The following is a 22,331-nucleotide window of genomic DNA, read 5'->3' as shown; positions in this document are numbered from 1 at the left end:
ATAATTGTTCTTGTTGCTCCAATGGCTACTCCACGTTGCTATGCACCTTCCTAAGGGTTGAAACACTTTGGAAAAATATTTTTTTGAATCAAATTGGAGAGCTCCAATTCTGGCCGTGAGCTTATAGGAGCTTGCATGACATGTTTATGGTTTCTCCTTCACTTGAAACATAATGGTGAATGTGTAGAACACTTTAGGGGTTTAATGGTGAGAAAGAAATGGAAGAGCTGGCCGTGTTTGGTGGTGGAACAGCCATGGATGGCCGTGGCTCTCTTTCCTCTTCACTTGGTGAAGATGAGAGCCTCTCTCTCTATGTTCACTTTGTGGGATTGGGAAGTGAGTTGTGGCTGCAACTTTGGTCAACAAAGAGACCATTTTGCTGCCCAAGAGGGTCTTACACGTCCCCCAACCCAAGCATGGGCAAAAAATCTAATTTTGTCATGTGGTAGTGGGGCCCACACGGCCACTAGTGCATAATTAGTGAATATTTAAGTCTTAATCCCCACTCAGCCCGACTTTCATCGTCCATATCTCCTTATCCCGATATCATTTTGACGAGCGGTTTATTGCGTTGCAAACTAGACTCGATGAACTTCATTTTAGGCTTTTGAAACACCTTAAAACTCCTCATATACTAGGGATATGCCTCCTACAATATAGGCTAAAATCGGGTCCGAGATTTTACTGAAGTTGTTCCGATTCATTTCGTTTAACTTCTAATCCTCTTCCAACCTCATGTAACCTCTTATACATACATATACACACTCATATACATCCATAAAAATCCATATACGCGTCTCGAAGGGTCCGGAGAAACACAATAACCTTAAACATAACTAGAGAACTCACAAGGCTTCGACGAAACTCCAATCGCAAAAGTATATTCATATCTTTTGTCCATCTTCTATATCATTACTAATAATCTCAAATACTTTAAAAGGTCACTCACATTACCTCATATACATACTCATAACGCGATTTCAAATCCTTTAGGTTACCATGTCACCTCGGGATACTTAAGGCAACCATATATATAACGATATTCTTACTAACTCGATTAACTTTCCTTGAACCTTCTTAACTCATTCTTTCTTATTTTAATTCAAGTAGCACAGATTATTATGGAGTGTAACAGCTACCCGCGTAGGTCCCTGCTCAAGGGTCTGTGCCTCAACCCTAGTCTGTGAATCCCCTTCGGGTGTAGTAATACCGCATGCTGGGCATCAAGATGAAGAAACTCTCTAGCCATAGTGCGGCATGTATGGCTTAATCAGGGTAACCTCCGGCTGTGTCTGAGCTGGAGCCACATACTCGAGCTCGGGGGACGGAGATCTCTCTCGGCGCTATCCTACCGTTGAGGCTCTACCCCTAGCTGGGGCAACCCCGCGACCTCTCGCTCTGCCGCGTCCTCTGACTATCGCTCGCCCTCGGGTGCCAGCCGTAGCTGCAGGCTCTGGCACCTGACCTAGGGCCATAGTAGCTCGAGTCCTCGCCATCTGTGAGAGAAGAGATAAGAGTCAGATACCCATTTGGTCTTTCCAGATACCAATTTGAATAAAGTAGTACGATTGAGAAAAAGAAGGTAAGATTTCCTAAATGTCCCATAGCCTCCTGCAGATAAGTACGGAGCTTATCGTACCGATCCACGAGACTTTACTAGACACGACCGGGTAACCTAGGGCTCTGATACCAACTTGTCACGACCCATTTTCTCTAAGTCGCGGGCACCTACCTTTCCCACCTCGATAGGCGAACCTTTAGCTCAACATTCACAATAATAAAAAAATAGCGGAAGAAAGTAAAATAACGTAAGTCTCACAATATAATATTATGTTAACAAGTGTCGAAGTAAATGAAATCCACCCAGTATCTGGTCTGGTCATACAAGAGCATTTAAATCCAAATACTAAAGTCTGAATAATAATACACAAGTAGTCTCAAATCATGTCTCTGAATGGAAAGCAAGACATAAGTAATAGAAGAGTCTTCGAGGTCAGCGGACGCCATGCTTACCCTGGAAAACTCAAGTGGAAGCTGAAGAGTCGATTAGCCACGAGTCAGAGAAGTAGAGCCGACCCGATACTTTGCATTCATAAAAGAATGCAACAAGTGCAGGTCAGTATAAACAACAATACGGGTAGGCGTCACCGGCCGACTAAGCATAGTTAACACAATTCAGAAAATAAAGCAGATAAGCAAATAAAACAATCAAGCATGAGACAATATAATCGCAACCAAAATCCGCCATCACCTATGTAAGCATCTAAACCCCAATATGATACGTCCAAGTATACCCGATCCAATATGATCACCACAATAGAATCAACACAATCCAAACATCACAACGGAGACATCACAATACCAACAATCACCACACTCGATCAAGTAATAATGCAATACAGTGCAATAATGGTATGAATGCGATGTCATGCTATGCAAAACCGGTGTACACATGTACTCCGATGGAAATATCGACGTCTCAGTAGCACAACCCAGTGTGACTCGCGAAGTCTAGGTGCCAGCCATCCCGGTTCTTTACCCAACAGACAGACGGGACCCTGGCTAATTGCTCACAGGAAGAGTCTCACCGGCACCACCCTGGGGGACCCGTGGAGCCCATGCACTAACAACGATTCTGGGATAATGTCAGAATCGGCCATGCAACAACGATGCCCAAATATAACCATCGGACATCGGCCTCCTCACAGTCACTCAAAAGAGTCTGTCAAATATCAGTTTCACAAATCAACGATTCCGGAATTGAACCTCGGACATCGGCCTTCTCACAATCACTCAAGTAAAAGAGTTTATCAAATATTAGTTTCATATAAACAACGATTTCGGAATGGATCTTCGAACATCGGCCTTTTTACAATCACTCAAGTAAAGGAGTTTATAAAATATCAGTTTTGCTCAATCAACGATACCGGATCATCACCGGGTATTGGCCATGTATGAATATGAGAGAATGCGTGCAATGCATATGCCAATCATCAACAATCAGGTTTAATAGCACAAATACCACAACGAAGTATGCCACAATATATCAAGTCGAGTACCAACAGTGGGTACGCCAACACGTATCAATAACTCAAGTACCAACAGTGGGTACGCAAATATATGTCGAGCAAAAATACTAACAACGGTATGTCCTTTCTATCCAAATCAGGATGACAAGCAGGACTCGATATCTATCAACTACACATGGCATCAAGCCAACACAAGTAATCAATCAAACACACATAACGGGGTGGCAAGTCCCAACACACATCAGGGCCCAACCTAAGCCAATATGCATCCTAACTTCATACCTGAAGGTTCACATGCTGTCTCTGACCTCATAATCTAAATATGTAATACACTATACGAAGTCTCATCAAAAGTAAACCATAACCTACTTGGACTGCCGAACTGCAACACCAACAAGTCACTCTATTGCCTTGCCCTTCCTCTGAAGCTTAAAACCAAAGTAGTCTAAGCATAATCGAATTCTAAATTAGAAATCATGAAGAATGATACTAATATTTGTATGATATCAATTAGGTCTATTTTAACCCTAGAAATTGGGGAAACGGGCCCACAAGAGCAAAACGGGAAATTCGCAGGCAAAATACCAAATTAAGTACTAGGTAATCATAACCCAACTATTAATGGTTGATTTAACTCAATAATTGGTCTAAATCTGATTTCAAGTAAAAACCCCCCAAATTGGGTATAAGCCCTAATTCTCCAAATATGAAATTCAACGTTAAAAGTGGGAGATATGAGGTTACTAAGCTTACATTCATCAAGTTTTAGCATAACGATCATCAATTTATCATTAATAATCTAGGGAAATGTTCTTCAAAAACCCTCTCTCAAATTCCATCTCTAAGGGATTGTTAAGGGAAGGGAGAAATCTAAGATGATTGAGATTAAGAAAGGGTAAAGGATTAGGAAAGTTTTACCTCCAAGAATTCCTTCAATTTGTCTCCAAGAATAGCTTTCCTAAGCTCCAATATTGAGATATGAAATAATGAGCGTCTAAGACTCATTTAATGGATTTAACTGTCCGACACCCGCTACAGCAGTCAAGCCTAAATGGCTTGGACTGCTGCACTGGCAAGGCTATCGCCCCAGCGGTACCGCTGCTGCGGTGCTGGTGCCGCAAGGCAGGCACCAGACACCAGAACTTGGCCTAAGTTTTTCTTTTCGATTCGATTTTTCGATTAACTCCTGAGGCACCTGCTCACATACCATATACCTAGTTCCACATAAAAACGCGCTGCGAACGCGCCTGTAGTCTCGGATTCCCAACAGAGGTCTCGTTTACCGAGTCAACCGCCGATACCTTAATTTTAATTTCCCATCCAAAGTCCCGAAATGCATCCGAATGCATTGGGAACCGAACCAAACACACATACATGTTCTAAAGGACCATTCGGACCTCTCGAAATTGATGAAACTCCAAAAAAGGTCTGTTTTTTCAAAAGTCAACTTCGGGTCAAACCTTTTCACTTATAACCCATATTTTTACCAAAGTTGCCCTAATCCAGTCTACACACCCTGGAAGCATATCAGTGGTTCCCTCAGGTCAAAAGCGAGCTAATCAATGCTAGAAAATGGGTGAAAACATCGAAAGAACTATAACGACCAAACGGGTTGTTACATATAAACTGTAGCCAACATGGTTTAAAATGAAAAACGTGGGACTCTGTCTAACTATCACTCAAGTCTGTGAAGCCTCTAATGAAGTACTGAAAATACTGACTGTATGCAAACACTGAAACACTATAAAGTAATGATAATGCCCCGAAAGAAATAGGGCTCACCAAATAGCTGATATGAGAATCCTAGCGAGCAGATCCACCAGCCTGTAAGTCTATGCCTACATCGTGAAGTGCAGGCCCCTGACTAATAAAAGGGGACGTCAGTACATTTGAATTGTACTAGTATGTAAAGCAACTGAAAGAAAGAACTGTTGTCAGGACCCAACCAGAGTCCCATGACGGGCACCCGGAGCTAACCTACCGAACACCTCTTAACATACTTCTCATAATCATATCTAGGTGGACCACAAAAGATAACCCATAAATATCATAATCTGTAAGGGCATGAGTCCAACCCATAAATATCATAATCTATAAGGGCATGAGTCCACAAGTTAAATGCACATCTATGTAATCATCATCAACTATACCCATATACGCAAGCCGATAAGGCTGACAAAAATAATGTACAAAAATATGAACCGATAAGTTTATAGAACATCTAACTATATATATCTGTCTACGAGCCTCTACATGGAGTGTATAGAATCATAAGAATGGTACAGGACCCCGCCATGCCCATATATACACAAATGAATAGTACCAGCTGAACTGTAGCTCCAGAACAAATGGAGTGCTCCTGTATAATCACTGATGAAGCAGCCTAGGGGTCTGGTCCGTCTCCCTGTCTACCTGCGGGCATGAACGCAGCGTCTACAAATAAAAAGGACGTCAGTACGAATAATGTACTGAGTATGTAAGGCATGAATAACAACATAATGAAAATATGGAAGAAACATGAGATAAGAAAAATAACTTGTACATCTGATGGCCTCTTAAAGAGGATATCATGCATGCTTAGCTTTAAAAAAACATTTTCATACACACATATATAATATAAGTGTTAGTGTTGCGGAACATGCAACCCAATCCATATATCATATCTCATCCCGCGTCCGGGGTAACATCATAGCTTACCCACTGCAGTGGTGTGCACATCTACGTGCCGTAGCCAGCCGACTATAGAGCGACTAGTTGTGAGAAAATACATACATATATATAAAGCATGCATGACAGCCCGAATAAAATGTTACCACTCTATTGGAGTGACGTAAGATCTTTAAATCTCTGATTTCTATTATAGGATCATCATCATCACTATATCTCACCTTGAAAGAACAACTACCATAAAATGAGATCAACAAAAATGAATAAAATCTATAACCATGGAACAAGCTCAATAATATCATGAGAACATCAAAAACGATAAGCTTTGGTATCTCTAGAAATGGAATCACCATCATCATGGAGAACATTTATCAACAAAATCATAAGAACCTTGAGAATCATGAGCTTCTAGCATTTTTAGGAATAGGGAATTTATGGATATCATGTGTAGGTTCACAACAAAGGAATCATGCCTTAATAAAAAAAAAGGGTTAGCCTTAACATACCTTTACGTCTTCTTAACTACTTAATGTTCTCCTCCCAAGCTCGCAAATCTACATTCAAGAAGATTCACACTAAGGTTAAGTGTTGAAAACACTCATAAGTTCAAACTAGAGTAACTAAGGAGCTAGCAAAATTTGGGCAGCACTTCTCCTATTTTGTCTACTTCCACTAAATTCCAAAACAACTCCCAATCAAAAATAACAACATCCACAATACCATAATCAAGCAATTATATTCAATTTAATCTTAAATTAATCCAAAATCCCCTTTCAAGTTCAACTCATAGCCATCAACTTCAATTCCCTATTTTGTGTCTTCTCCACCATGATTCTTTTCCTTCCCAACAGTTGCTAAACCTTTAAACCAACTTAATCATATAGATAAGATGAAGAATGTACCTTATAATAGAATAACTTCTTCCAAGACCAAGTTCATCACAACATTGCGTAGAAGCAAGGATTATCACCTTCCATGGATTATCTTGGAGTTTTTGATATTTGATCTTCTCGTTTAATGGTGTGAAAGGTTTTGGAATGTTGGAGAACCTTCAAGAACTCTCTAATTATGTGGGGAGAGATGTGTGGAAAGTGAATGTGAAAAATGGGATCTTTTGGAACTTAAAAACGGCTGAAAACCGCCCCATCGCCCTGTGTTGCAGGGAGTATGCGGCACCACATACTCAATATGCGGCCGCATACTCCCTCCACAACATGGGGGTGGTGCTGGGCAGTAGACTCAGCCAAAATGGCAATTTTTTGGCCAATATGCTGCACCTCAAACTCAGTTTGCGGCCACATACTAGTCCACAATATATTTTTGAAAAGGTATTTCAAAGGGATACAACTTTCATATTTTTGAATTTTCTCAAATTCTCAATGAATTTTGACGAAATCGGGCTGGAACGAATTACGGGGATGAGAGGCATGATTCTCGAGGCATCCGGGCCAGTTTTAGTTTGATTTTAGAGGAATTTGAGTTTTCTAAGCGAAGGAAATGGAAATGTTTGACCAAAGTCAACATCGAGGGTAAATGCGTCATTTTTAATGTTTCATTAATTCCGCTAGATCCAGAATGTGATTTTTTACTTAGTCGAGCCTTTAGTTTGAGTACCGAGGCGTTCAGGTGTGATTGGGGTCATTGGTTAGAAAGTTGAGTTTTTGATGTTTTGGGCTTGACCTTGGTCAATACCGGGTCAAGATGACCTCATTTGGGAAATCCGAGTGCATGAGCGAGTTTTTTAATAGAAATGCATATTTTGTTTGTGTCTGGGGGATTCCGAATAAGTTTCAGGTATTTGACCAAAATTCTGGAAAACCAAGAATATTTGGTTTCTAGCTGTTGCTGGTTTCCTTGTTAGCATAGAAATCTTACATTAGCGAGCAAGGGCTCGCGTTCATGAAGAAGGAATAGGGTCGGGGCCATGTTGGTTTTTCCCATCGCGATCGCAATGTGTCAGGCCGAATCTGGGTTGTATTTGCATTCGCGAAGAACAAAATATGCCTGGACAGAATAAAAACCCCCCATTTCATGTTTCACCTTCCTAAACCCATTTTAGAAGTTATAAAGCTCGGATTAGTGCTATTTGCAAGTTTCTTCATTGGGATAAGTTCTAAACCTTTATTTAAGTGATTATTAATGATTTCTTTCATTTATTTATGATTCTAATCATGATTCTTAAGTAGTAAATTGAGGGTTTCCATGGAAATGGGTTTTGATGAGATTTGTGGAATCGAAGGATCAATTGAGATTAGAAATTCACGGTTCTTAGGATATTGACTATCTAGACTATGAGTAAGATGATTTTAGACTTAACTTCCAGTTTTGCCCTTGTGGACCCGCAGTTACCTTTTTGGGTTCAATTTTGGGATTTGGACTAAAACATAGCAATATGGGCATTGTTGGGTTCATATGACCTCGTAGAGTACTAATTTGACTAGGTTGACCCTGATTTCACGATAAATTACCATTTTGAGCTTCGGGGGTTTGGGAGGAGGTTTTGGTTGACATTTTGGGCCCAAATTCCGTATATGGCTTTATGGGTATCATTAGATTCGTATTCTGATATAGATATCGTAATTGAACAGATTGGGATCTTTTGGAAGCTCAAAGGAAAGGAAAGGCCGCGGAGTGAATCTTCGGCTTCGTATTCAGGCAAGTCCAGACTTGCTAGACCCTTTATGTAGTGTTATGTGTTGATTTATCTAAATAAGGGTAACGGGAAATTTGGGGTCCCATAATCATGAGATGAAAAGTACCTGTGCAGGTACCGGTGTATTTGTACAGGTAAATAAAACCCGAAATAATTATGAAATGATGTCACGACCCATTTTACTAGGACGTGCGGGCACTTATCATTCCCACCGCGATAGGCGAACCCTTATCCTAATATAACCAATTTAAGTAAAGGCGGAAGAAATAAATATAGAATAAGTCTTAAATTATCCATATAAGATAAAGTGTGGAAATACTAAATACAACCCCGTAGATCTGGTCTAATTCATACAAGAGCACTAACTAAATACTACGAGTCTGAAGGATGATAAAGTCTCATAATACAATTGTCTCGAAATAAGAGTAAGACAAGTAAGTAAAGGAAAGAACATCCGGGCAACGGCCGTCATCGTGCTCACCCTGGAATGACTCTATAGCAGCCTCATTAATCAACCACGAGGGAAAAGAGTGGAACCTGTCTAATACTCTACATCCATAAAAGAATACAGCAAGCATAGGTCAGTACAAATAACGGTACTGGTAGGTATCATAGGCCGACTAAGTATAGCTAACATAATTCAGACAATAAAGCAAGATAAGCAGGTAAATCGACAAGTATAAGTCAAACTTAATTGAAGCCAAGTACACGTCATCGCCTAAGTAGAGCATCTTAACCCAAATGTGCCAAGTCTCAATATGTCCAATCCAAAACCAACATCACAAGTGAAACACCAAATCATCTCAATATAAGCCATGGTGCAATGCGATGAAATAGTGTATGAATGCAATGCAATATTGTGTAATGTTGTGTACACATGTACTCCGGACAAAAATATCGACATCTCGTCAGCACAACCCAGGGTGACTCGCGAAGTCTAAGTTCACTCGTCCCGGATCTTTGCCCAACAGACAGATGAGACCCTGGATATTTTCCCACGGGGGGTTCTTACTGGCACCACCCTGGGGAATCCACGATTCCGGAATGAACATCGGATATCGAACTCTCACGTCACTCAAGTAAAAGTCGAGCCCAGCTCATCATAGTGTTTCGTCAAGTATCATCAAGGTATCAATAGTGTATCATGAATTGATGAGAATGCCTGCAATGCATGTGTCAATATCAATAATCTAATCAATATCACAATCAAGATGGAACAACAGATTCCAATATCTACTAATAACACGTGGCATCAAGTTAACACAATAGAACAATCAAGTCACAACACAACAGGGTGGCTAGCCCCAATCACGCAACAAGACCCAACCTAAGACAATATCCAACCCAACATCATACCCGAAGGTTTACATGCTTTCTCCGACAATATCATCTAAATATATGCTTCGCTACACGAAATATCACTAAGTGGTAAGCCATAACCTACCTGGATAACTGAACAACAAACACTGACAATCACTCTTTCGCCTTCCCACTCCGCTGATCCTCAAGATCAAAGAAATCTAGGCATATTCGAAATCTAAATTAGAAATCATGAATATTGATATCCATATTGCTATCATTCAAATTGGGTCAAAACCAATCCTAGAATTTGGGAAAACGAGACTCACAAGGGCAAAACGGGAAATTCAAGGGTAAATTATCCAATTAAGCACTAGGTGATCAAAACCCATCAACTAATTGCTAAATTAACTCAAGGACTCATCAAATTTCGAAATCCAAGCAGAACCCCCATTTTGGGTATAAACCCTAACTCTTAAATTTAAGAGCCTCACATTAATAAAGGAAGATATTTGATTAACAACCTTAGATATATCATAATCTAGCATAACCCAGTAAATTTCATCATTAAAAATCCTAGAAAGAAGAATTCATAAAAACTCACTTTTAATCCACAAGTTCTTAAAGAAACTAGCACATTTTATAGATTTTCCTATGATGATTAATGGAATAAGGAATGGTAATGAAGATGGAAGAACTTACCACAATGATTCTCCCCCAAGAAATGCCTTCACATGCTCCCAAAAGCTCAATTTCGGAGTGAGTAATGAATGAAAGACTTAGGGCCTTTTAAAAAGAAAATCTGGTTCATCGGCCACTTCTGCGGGCAGGCCAGCGCTTTAACGCTACCACTTTGGCAGTTTGGCCAGCGCTTTGGTGGTACTGCTTCAGTGGTTCGGCCGTGTTTTCGCGCACACTTCCGCGCTACCGCTTTGGCGCTAAAGCGGTCACTAGACACCAGATTTTTCTAGTGTCTTCCAAACTTGAAATCGACCCTCGGAACCATCCCGGAACCTCCCAAGCACAAACCAAATATGCAGATATACATAAAAATATGCTACGAATGCACTTGTGGCCTCAAAATTCCCATTGGAGGTCTCGTTGACTGAGTCAACCCCCAATACCTCAAAACTAACTCACCAAACCCAAGTCCCAAAATGCACCCGAGTGCATTAGGAACCAAACCAAATATACACACAAGTTCTAAATGACCATCTGGAGCTCTCAGAATCGATGAATTTCCGAAAAAGATCCGTTTACTCAAAAGTCAACTTTGAGTCAACTATTTTTTTATTTAAGCCCTATATTCACAAAAAGTCACGCGAATAAAATTTAAACACCTTGGGAAACATCTCAACTGTCCCCTGGAGTCAAAAGTGAGCTAATCAAGCTCAGAAAAGGGTCAAAAGTGTCGGAGATGTAATAACGACCAAACGGGTCTTTACAAATGTGGTAAAAATTGTGTGTTTAGCCTTTGGGCCATGAGGAAAGGTGGATAAATCCTTTTAGGTTGGTAATTGCTATTTATTTAGGTATGATGGCCACTATTGATCGAATAATTGAGAATTATGATTTGGTTTGCATTCATCACTCCACATCTCGTCTAAACTATGGAAAGGACATACACACTTGCTATTGTGCGTTTGCATGGTGTATGCATTTTCATGATATTGATGACATTGGATTGATGAAATACGAGAAACGGGCCCGAGAGGCAGGATATTGGATATGGTACATGGATGGAGTGATGATGATATTATAGCCAAAATGGCTGAGACATAATATGATTTGGGAGATCTGGTATACCAGGCGGGTATATGTACCTCAAGAGTCCCCCACGGGTCACGTGAAACCTACTACAAGAGCGTGTATATACGGGTACATATGGCCATTGCATTGCATATTATTAACTTGTATTTTCCTGCATTCCTTTTTATCGCATATCATTTATACATGGTTGCCTTGATTTTACGCCATATGTGCTTAAAGGATACAAATACAGATCTTTATGCTTGTACTTGTCATAACTAATACAAAAGTGGGATCTTTACAATTATACTTACCTTAACTGTCAAAAAGACTGAATCTTTACGGCTATACTTGGAAAGAAACAGACTATATGAGCTAATCGAGTGTACCTACCTTCCTTGTTTGTTGAATGCTTATAACCTGTGAACCTTGAAACTAACAAAGCAAGAACTGGAGTATCGGAAGTACCAACCCTCGTCATCAATATATTTAGGGTTGGCCAATGATGTTGCTAGGTACACGTGCTTGTCATACTCACTATATACTTGTTGCACCTTTAGTATGCAGGTTCGGATCCGGATACCATAGTTGATCGAGGTTCGTAGTTCCTTGGAGCGCACTTCTTGGAGTTAGGGTGAGCCGCTGATGGTTCCATGCACCAAAGTCCTTCCTGTCTTTACTTTCTATCTTTTAGTACTTCATATAGTATTTATGTATTACTCAAAGTTGTATTCGTATTTGTGGCTCTGTTCTTGTGACTTCCAAATTTTGGGGAGTGTTTAAGACTTAAACTTATTTTCTATCTATGTATTATTAAGAATTAAGTACTTTGGGTTGTTTTGACTTTATTTCTGCATTTACTTATGATTATATTGACTTGTATGGTTTGGAGTTTTGCCTAAGGGTTGGGTTGAGAGCCTTCACGACACGAATGGGTATTTGGGTAGTGACAAAAACATATTTTCATGTACAATTACAAATAGATGTAGAAATATTTAGAGCCTTACGGTAAGTCTTTGTAGTTGCTATCAACATTGAACCTTTTTCAGTACCACCTTTTCCACTCATGTTAGTGAAAAAATTCATGATTCAAAATTCAAGAATTTTTTTTGGCTCTGATACCATTGAAAAATCAAAGGAAAATGTTTGTTTTCATTACCATTAGTCCATCTATACATGTACAAGAATCTGTTATTCTAAGTAAAAAATTCTACACCTCCTAAGAAATGTAAACATCTAAATTTGAGTTTATATTTTATTTGAATCTCCTAAATAATATTAAAAACTTAATATAATATTTTCACAAATCTCAAACAATATAAATATACCTAAACCTTCAATGTAATATTTCTTATATATCATTTAATGAACTGTTTTTGTATGATTACACTCTATTGGCATTCATCCGAATTAGAAAATGAATACAATTATAGGTCTACCTTTTTTTTTTTTTAAACAAAAAGGTTAAATTAAAAAAAAAAAAAAAAAAGGACAAAAGGTAGATGGGATATGGGCAGTTGATGTACGTAAATGTAAGCGTAATCTAATGCATTAATGGGGTCAATAAAATCCTTATCACTCAGATTTTTTCCAAGAATTACAATACTCTATCCGATTCAGATTATTTGGTGTTTTTAGCTTTTATATTTAGTTCAAAATAAATAGCTGTTTTTACATAATCAAGAAGATTTTAATTTTTTTTTCTAAATATACCTTATTTAGAGAAATGAATTTTCATCTAACTAAGAAATCATATTAAATTGGTAAAATTTAATTAAGGGTAATTTAGTGAAAACAGTTGCTACTTTCTAGGGGTAAGTAATTTTCTTAAGTAGTGCAGCCAAACTAGAAACATCATCTAATATGGATAGGAGGAAATAATAACTTTGATAAATTCCATACTTAAATGTAATAATCTCTATATGACAAATTCATGATGATAATCTAGCATTTAATAAAAGGTTGAGTGGCTTCACCACGACTGTGTTTGGATGAGATTGACCAACTTTTTATTTATTTCATGTTTGACCCCAATAGCTTTTAGACCTTATAAATTAGCTCCTTGAGTCTGTTTTGGTCATTGCAGTGTGTGTACACTTCACGCAACAGTCTACTATTTATTCCAAGGGAGAGAAGAGCCTCACTATACCCTTCTCTTCACATAACAAAAATGGGTAGAAAGATTGAGATGAAGAAAATAGAAGAGACAACGAAACGTCAAATCACATTTTCCAAAAGACGTAGTAATTTAATGAAGAAGGCGGAAGAGATTGCTGTTTGTTGTGACGTTGACGTACTGTTTGTCGCGTTTTCACCGTCTGGTCGAATCAGTATATTCTGTAGTAAAAAAAGGTATCACATTTAAGATTTTGACAAAATTTGGACGAACATTTAGTTATGTTAATTATTAATCTATTAAACGATTAGTTTGATATTTATTTTTATAATTTTACCTTTGTAGTATTGAAGATATGCTTCAGCTCTATATAAATCTTTCGGTTGAGAGGAGATTGACGTACATCGACTTCTCCTAAATTTTCTTGAATTGAATTCTTTTATTTAGCTACTAGTAACTTATTGTATTAACTTATGAGTTTTTTTTTTTTTTTTGGTTGGGATCAGTCACATAGCCGATACTCAGGTATTCCTTTACTCTATTACATATAGATGTATTTGCAGGATTTTTTTCTTCTTAAATTATGTCTCTTCTTTCCATTATTGTGAATCAATTTGGCTAATTTGAAAATGAATACTAAATGAACTAAAGTTTGAAATTCAAATTAATAATTCAAAGACCCTGAAAATTCTATGGAAATGGAATCCTCACAATTACGAAATATTAAATGATTTTTAACTAGTTTTAATTGGTTAAAGACAATAAGTTTGACTTTTGAAAGGCGAAAAAAGTCAAAATGTGCATAATTGATAAAGAGTTCTAATAAAATTTAATTACGGGGATCAATTTTGCCAAGCAAGTACTTATTCATTTCGTTATTTTTTTGGAATATAAATGAAGAAAAAGATGGAAAAACTGGGGCAATTGAACCACATCAACGGAGATGTTAGCAAGCTACACTTTCTTGATAAGCAGTTTGTATCTCTTTTCATTCTCTCCCTCATTTTTTTTCTATAATTAATTTATTGTCTCTCATTATTTATATTTTATTCACTCTGTAGATTTGTTCCTGTCACAATCATTATTATTTGAATAGCAAAACTTATGGCCGTGTTGGCCCAAGATCTGTTTTGCTCAGAGAGGATTATTATAGGGCAATTTGCAGGATTGCCCTTCGCTGGAGGTGATCTTTAATTTTTACCCCTAAAAAGGTGGTCTTTAAATTCTGCCTTAAGGCTCAAATAGGCAGAATTTTGCAACCTCTGCCTCGCGAAAATTCTGCCTTGCGATTTTTTTTTATTGAGCTGGAGTTCGAACCCACAACCTCAGGGTGTTAGGCGAGGGGCAATACTTAAAGACCACCAATTTGAAGGGTAAAAATTAAAGACCACCCCAAATGAAGGGCAATCCGCGCAAAAAAAAAAAACGAAGTTATTATAAGCATCATTAGCTTTCCATATGCAATTAAATCATCTAATAATTTATATAAATACTCGTATTTAAGAATTAGAATTAATAAGTTCAAAATGAGTGAAGTAATGCACCCAGTACCAAGGGGTGTGGTGGCATTGGAGGAGGTATGATTTTTATTAAGGGTCCATCAGCTACTACTCATAAAAAAAATTGATCTTATACAATGTAATTTTTTTACAAATCCCCCTCCGCCCTTCTAATTTTACAACTATGTGGTGGGATGATTAGCATTCTCCACTTATAATCAGAGGTCTCGAATTTCAGCTCTTGAAAACTTCATGGTAGGCACACTTTACTCCTTTAATCGGCCCATCCAAGACAATTTTTAATTAGTCAGTGGCTAGCGGACGACATGTATCAGATAGTTTTAAAAAAAAGAACAATGAGTGTTATAACATAGTATACAAACATTATGAGTTCATTTGGGTTAGCTGATTGAAAGTAGTTAATACGTGTTATGTTTTAAATCATAATTTTTTATACTAAAATTGATTTATAAATAAGTACCTACTGTTTGGGTTGAAATATTGAAATTGATATAAAAATAAATGTTTATAAGAAAATTTTCTATCAAAATGACTAATATATCCTCAAGTTTTAAAAAAATTGTATATTAAAAAGTATTAGTATAATATAAGGAGAATAATGAAAACGAAAATGAATAGAGAGATATTTAGGAGTTCTATTTTGGATAGAGTATTTCTGGAATTAGAAAAGATATTAGGGACAAAAGAGTAAATATTTGGTCAAATTAGAAGTGCTTCTAAGATGAGAACCTATAAATTGATAGGACTGACCAACTTATGACTTTTAACTAATTTTGACTTTTAAATAAACACTGATCTCATAAGTGCTTTGTCTCATACCAAATAGTTAATTAATACTCTCCCATATCGGATTTATTTATAATAAAAGAATCTCTATCCAAAACTTCATTATAATAACTATTTCAGACCAAAAAGTTATGAAATCCAAAGCACGAAAAAAAAAATCTATTTTGACTTGAGAAAAATACAAACTAGCCCTTATACTTTAGGATAGTGTCACATAAGTCCTTTCAAAACTTTTAAGTATTCTGATAACATTAAACTTTGACTTATAATCATTTATACCTTCCATTAGCTTTAATCATGAATATCGTTAAAACAAAATAATATAGTTGATATTTATTGACAGATATTAAAATCTAAAAGGAAAAGAAAAGTACTTTTAAATGAAGAAGGAAAAATCAGAAAATATTTTATGAACACGTGTGAATTGAATTTTACGCTAAACGATAGTATTAAGAACTTCTTTTATCACCCTCTTATAGTAACATATTCCCCATCGTATACTGTCTCCAGAAAGAAAAAGAACTCTTAATTTACAAGAGTATATAGGTGTTGCACCAATTTGATTTATCACAATGTTAGATCCTACATAACTTGAGTTATTTGTATAAAGTGAAATTGGCTCTCACTAATGAATTAAACTCTCTCATGATCCATATATCGCTGCCTTTGGATGTTTCAACCTATTGCTGCTGCCTTAATTTCTGCAGGGTCGAGGTGGGCACAACTTTAATTTCTGTCTTATCTCTATCACTATGGGTCTGAAAGAGTTAGGCTTCAATAATAAAAAAGATTCAAACTCAAATGCTAAATTTATTTGAGATTCCTAATAAGATACTGAGTCTGATCCAAAATATTAGTGTTTTTGTTCAAATTGTTTTGACTTTTTCCAAAGATAAGTTTTTTTTTTTAAATCTATCTTTACTATTCTAATTAATAGGGTGTTAATTAAGTGAGACATTGAAGTAGACACTATAATAGTCTACACGAAATGTTAAATATTCTAGAGTCAATGAGGAAAGTTGATAAAGTTAGTTAAACTTAAAATTCTTTGATGAAGAATTTCGAGCTACAAATCAAGAAGAGTACATTGGAATTACAGATTTTGGATGCTAACATAAGGTAATTTGATTTAATATCACAAGTGTCTTCCTTTATAGTAGTTCTTCTCATGACATCATTGGTTCCATTCTATTTATATTTAATTTATACAATAAACATTAATTTTTTTGTTAAATTTCTTGCAGGGATTACGAACCAAGAGCAGACCAAGAGACTTCTCTTCATCAACTCAATTGGTGTGAGAGGAACTTGCAACAATCTTTGCAAAAAGTCATGGCTAGAAAAGTTTGTATTACTTTTACCATTTTACTTATTTAATTAACATATTTGGTTATGAAGTCACTTTGATTGAGAAGCAAGCAATGATGTCATAAGTCAGACAAGCGGGTGAGACGACAATCCTTCATTGCTTCGATGAGCTGGAATGACGTGGAAGTGAAAACCCTAAACTTTAAACCCTATCCTTTGTTGCTACTCACTATCTAATTGAGGAGCAAATCTGGGTCTTGGTTGGCATATTATAAGCAGATGAGTTATAGTTATAATTAGCTCAATGTGAATTCTTTGCTCGGTTTTGAGGCCGTTTTAAAAGAGTGCTTGATAGAGACCTTAAGCTAGGGATAAAACCTTTCTTTCATGACCAAATTAATATATGCAATATTCGTGAAATCAACTCTTTTGTAAATAAAATTCTGATTAATGATATGTCAAATAAAATGAATTTTGATCAGATGGGATTGGAGAAGCAAGGCAAGATGGATGTTCACTTGGATGCACAACAAACAACTCCTCAGGAGCTTGATACGTCGATTAATCCATACAGGTCATCTTTTCACATTTTATTTTTTAAGAAAATTTCCTCTCATTTTCCCTTTTAGGTTCACATAGTTTTTCTTTAAATAAACATCATAACTACTCATTTTCCAATCGAAAATAAATCTTTACCTTTCAACATTGATTAAAAAAATTAAAATACTTATAACACAAATATTTGAAGTATTATTCACATCTTGTAAAATGATAAAGAATTGCACTCTATAGTGGTTCTGTTCTAATTCGGTTTTTGATAAAAAAAAAATTTGTAAGATCTTGTCTTAAGTAGTTAAAATCGACTATTAAAAATTATATAACGCGTGTTTGATTTAAGATGGAGGCAATCCTTCATCTGCATCCTCATTATTAGTATGTGTATATTTATATTCTAAAGAGTCCAGGTGATTGAAATTTTTGCAAAATTGAAATATGTAATGGAAGAAGTCTCACGTGTATATAGTTATCACTCTTTTGTCTATACTAATATTATTATAATTTTTGTTTCTACTGCCGTTATTCCTGCAGTACAAGTATTCAAGGGAGCATGTTTCAAGATTGGATAGACAAAGGAAAAAGAGTATCAGGCAGTTCTATCAATTATGCATATAACACTCCCTATGCAAGTTCTTCACAGTGTGAGAATATATCATTATCTCCAATCCAAAACCTATCTTATATCTCAATGCAGGTAATACTTTTCTTTAAAATGCAGTAATTAAGATTTCCTTAAAGAGAACAAGACATCTTCTTTAACTTACATATTATACTTTTCTGAACAATAGAGCGAGCAACAAAACATGGTAGTAGATGTCCAACAGAATCCAACACAAGCATTTGAGCAATCAGAGGTACAATATTCTTGGGCATATTATACCTTGTTAATTTTGCCTTTGTCATTAAGGGTGTGTTCAATATGGAGGAAATAGTTTCTGAAAAATGTTTTTCAATTTTCTCATGTTCTGTAGGACAAAATTTTGATTTTTTTTTTTTTTAAAAAACAAGTTCCTTAAAAATTAGAAAAATGACTTCCCTAATGGAAGGGGAAAACCAGCTCTGCATTCCGTATTGATTGTCTCCTCCTCACCAAAGACCCACCCCACCGTCAACACCCCCACTCCCATAATTTCAGCCCACCACCCACCCCATAGTATTTTTCTAGATTATATACAAATATTTTTAGGATAATATCTTTTGCTTACGTACCGAATACAAGAAAATAATTAAGAAGCCCATTTATTTTCTCAAAACTTTTCAAGAAAATCTTTTTCATGGGAAGCATTTTCCTGCACACTGAACACACCTTAGGTCTAAACTAATTAAGCCATTTTGCAGACACAAGTGACTTTTGGTGAAAGTATTGGCAGCTCTATCATGGACTTCTGGCACAATCTTTGCAATTCTACAAGGTTTCTTTTGATAAACTTGATTCCACAACCTGACAAGTACATTCATACATTTAATTGTTGTTCGCAAGATAGTACTTCATCTGTTTATAAAAGAATGGTGATATCAGAATAATAATGGTCAAATCATCTAAACTCAATATTAAGTCAAATGATTATTAAAAAAATAATTCAAAGAGTAATAATGTCATAGAAAATGAGCTAGAGGAAATACATTTATTTGTCTCTGTTTATGTTGGTTTTGTTCTTGTTTTACAATATATGAATTCTAATTATGCTTTCGTTTTGCTAACTCAGGCCTGTCTCCGGTCCACTCTCCACTATGGGTACACAATCAAATAATCTCTCCCAATTTGAGTTGGAGTATGCCCATTCAAATTGGAGTATGAACTTGAATCATAACAACAACAATCACATCATTCAACATAATGATCATTCTTCAGTTCAGAGTGATGCAAGAGTTCCTAATGTTAATGGAAGTAACTATTACATGAAGGTTAGCTCAAGGCACCATTCTTATTATTATTGAGTTAATTAACCTCATTATTACGAATTCATTTATTTCTTATATTAGTCCGACAAATACTCATTTAAATGTTTTGTTACATCAGGAAAATACCATGGGAAACAATGAATATTTCGTTGAAAAAACACATGACAATGATTCGTGGGAATGGGATGATGATTTTCTCAATGAGATTTTCAGTGTGGAAGACTTCAGAAATTTGGATTGATCAACCAATGACCAATAATCTTTTCAATCTTCATTTATATTTGTGGTCCATTTAAATAAGGATAAATAAACACAACAGACTCCTAATGTTTTAGTTTTTCTATTTTCTTTTATTACAAGAGATCTAAATGTACGTAGTGTGGCCTATATATGATAAAGTGAATAACAAAGTGGGCCTATCAATGTCAGAAAATAAATTTTTGAGATACCTATCGATATGTATTGTCCAAACAACACTTACAATGAGGACAACCTAATAAATTTTTACATTTAGAATATCCAACATATGTTTATATTAAATTTCATGAAGCCAAATATATTTTAATGTTGTTTTTTACCTTCTTCCTGAGCTACCATAGAATCCTCTTCATTTTTCTATTTTTAATTTTTTAAGATCTATATAACATGACTTTTATACACTATTATACATTACATATACATCCTTATACATTCTTGTACATTATATATTCACTGTATAGATAATGTATATATATAATGTATACAAGCACTATTATGCATTACATACATATTATATATATATACACACATTGTATAAATAAAGTATAAATAATGTATATGATTTATATCAGCATGCATAAATAACGTATATGTATAACAATGTGCCCACACCATTTCTACATGTATTGGGAAAGCATCCGAAGAGGCAAGCAACCAACGTCCACATTCATTACAGAAGAGTAATGGAGCTTCTTGGCACTTCTCAACCCACATCTCCGACCAACGTTTAGGGATAGCCATAGGAATCAGTACTATCCTCCTCATGCTGGTGGAAGGAAAAAAATTGCTTCTGATATTTTCATAAAAAATTATAGCCCAATCAAGCTCTGTGGTTTGGAAAATTATGTGGCTTGAAATCTGTGAAATCGGAACGAAAGAGTAGTCGGTTAGACATGCCTTGAAATCAGACCTTAGAAGGACATTGGAGGATTTCAAGTTTCCATTAGTGAGCATTGACACTTGATAGATGCAAGTAATGCCCTGAACCACATCTACTACTATATTTAGACATGAAGTCCAATGAAGGGGTCTTGACCTTATTTATCTTGAACCTCCACCATGTCATTTCTTATCATTGCACCAGTTGAACTTTGATCGTCTTCTTTTCGCGAGATTTAATCTTAGAATTACTATCAGTCACAATAATGGTTGGACCATTCGTACAAATGTACTACGAAGTAGTGCACATGCAATTCTTCACGGTATCTACAGGGGTACCATCAAAGCTAATTAGGCTATGAGCAGTAGTACCAGTAACACGTGAGGGATATAGTCAGAATCATCCCCAACAACATGGACAAAAGAAGGAATGTTTGATGAAATAGTGGCTTCACTAGGGCTATCAGCTGCGGCATTAATAGATGGTTCCTTGTAGCTGATATGCACATCGATAAGAAAATCGCTTTAAATAGCTATAGGAGATGCAACAGCAATTTGAACAGTCCTTAACGATGTAAATGAATTTTGATAGAGGAGAAGGATACAATTCGCTTGGTGTAATTTGAAGGTGAATGGAGGTTGCCTGTCAATGGCGGTAATTTTCAACCAGCAGATATAAGGCGACAAACAATGGTGTAAGTGGTGGTCTGCGGAAAAAAGGGAATATCGCTCGGAGAGTAGGATTTTACAAAAGCATGGCTAAATGGTAATAAAAGAGAAATTGGGAAATATTTAGTGTTGAGACGTTGCTGTTTCAATATTAATTAAAACCCTAATATTGTTTTATCTCTTGTAATAATCTCCAAATAAAAATACATCAACTAAAACCAATTTTTATTCGATGCAAGGAATTAAATAAAGGGTAAGAGAAATCCTCTAAAATTTGCTTCAATCTTCAATCCCCAATGGTTGATGGATTCTTGCTCCCAATGCTTTAAAATTAGCAAAAGATGACAATAATTTCCTCCCAGTCCTTGTTTTATAGTTCTCCAATTTTTCAAATCAAAATATGACAAGAACAACCTCAGATTTGCAGATTTGTAATTCTGATCAGTTTTTAAGTTTTTCGTAGTTTCCCCAATTTCTTCAATTTGGATTCTTTTGACTTTTTTTTTATCCAAACTTTTTTTCCAAAAATTTAAAACTTGAAATATATATAATAAATAATGATAAGTGCACTATTTTTATTCATTAACACAACCAAAAGTCAACTAAATAACATGTAGAAAGAGGTACAATACCGACTTATCAAGCATTGATGGGGATTATGATAATAACAAGTGGTACAGATGAGTTACTGGTACTATATGAATAAAATCAGGTAACTTGCCCGGCACAAAATATATGCTACTAATATGGTGAAGGATGGACGGACTTTGAGTTAATTTAAAACAAAGATGCATCATCAAATTGTTTACATAAATCTAGCTAAAATTGAGTTGTGAGAACATGACAACAGTTGTGGCAGAAATTACTTTAGTAGTTGGATTATTTGGGTAACGATAAATAAAGAAGCAAGAATAATTGCCTTATGTTAGTAAACCTTC

At 36.0% G+C, this 22,331-nt stretch overlaps 1 protein-coding gene across 2 annotated transcripts; it reads left to right on the top strand.

Moving 5' to 3' along the window:
• Window positions 1–13,492: 13,492 nt before the first annotated feature.
• LOC132615842 (agamous-like MADS-box protein AGL66) lies at window positions 13,493–20,101 on the top strand. Of its 2 annotated transcripts, XM_060330439.1 has the most exons (11): window positions 13,493–13,749; window positions 13,859–13,912; window positions 14,020–14,038; window positions 14,414–14,487; window positions 17,064–17,163; window positions 17,610–17,701; window positions 18,217–18,379; window positions 18,474–18,539; window positions 19,024–19,097; window positions 19,392–19,590; window positions 19,706–20,101. In XM_060330439.1, the coding sequence occupies exons 1-11, from the start codon at window positions 13,568–13,570 to the stop codon at window positions 19,826–19,828; spliced, it is 1,146 nt and encodes a 381-aa protein (XP_060186422.1). In that variant the 5' UTR covers window positions 13,493–13,567; the 3' UTR covers window positions 19,829–20,101. The 2 variants fall into 2 exon arrangements, with proteins under 2 accessions (XP_060186422.1, XP_060186423.1); XM_060330440.1 differs by lacking the exon at window positions 13,859–13,912.
• The last annotated feature ends 2,230 nt before the right edge of the window (window positions 20,102–22,331 follow it).

The sequence above is a fragment of the Lycium barbarum genome, chromosome 10 (assembly GCF_019175385.1).
Source record: "Lycium barbarum isolate Lr01 chromosome 10, ASM1917538v2, whole genome shotgun sequence".
In the NCBI taxonomy this organism is placed as follows: Eukaryota; Viridiplantae; Streptophyta; class Magnoliopsida; order Solanales; family Solanaceae; genus Lycium; species Lycium barbarum.
The sequence above is the reverse complement of the archived record's forward strand: the minus strand, read 5'-3'. Positions and strand labels throughout refer to the sequence as shown.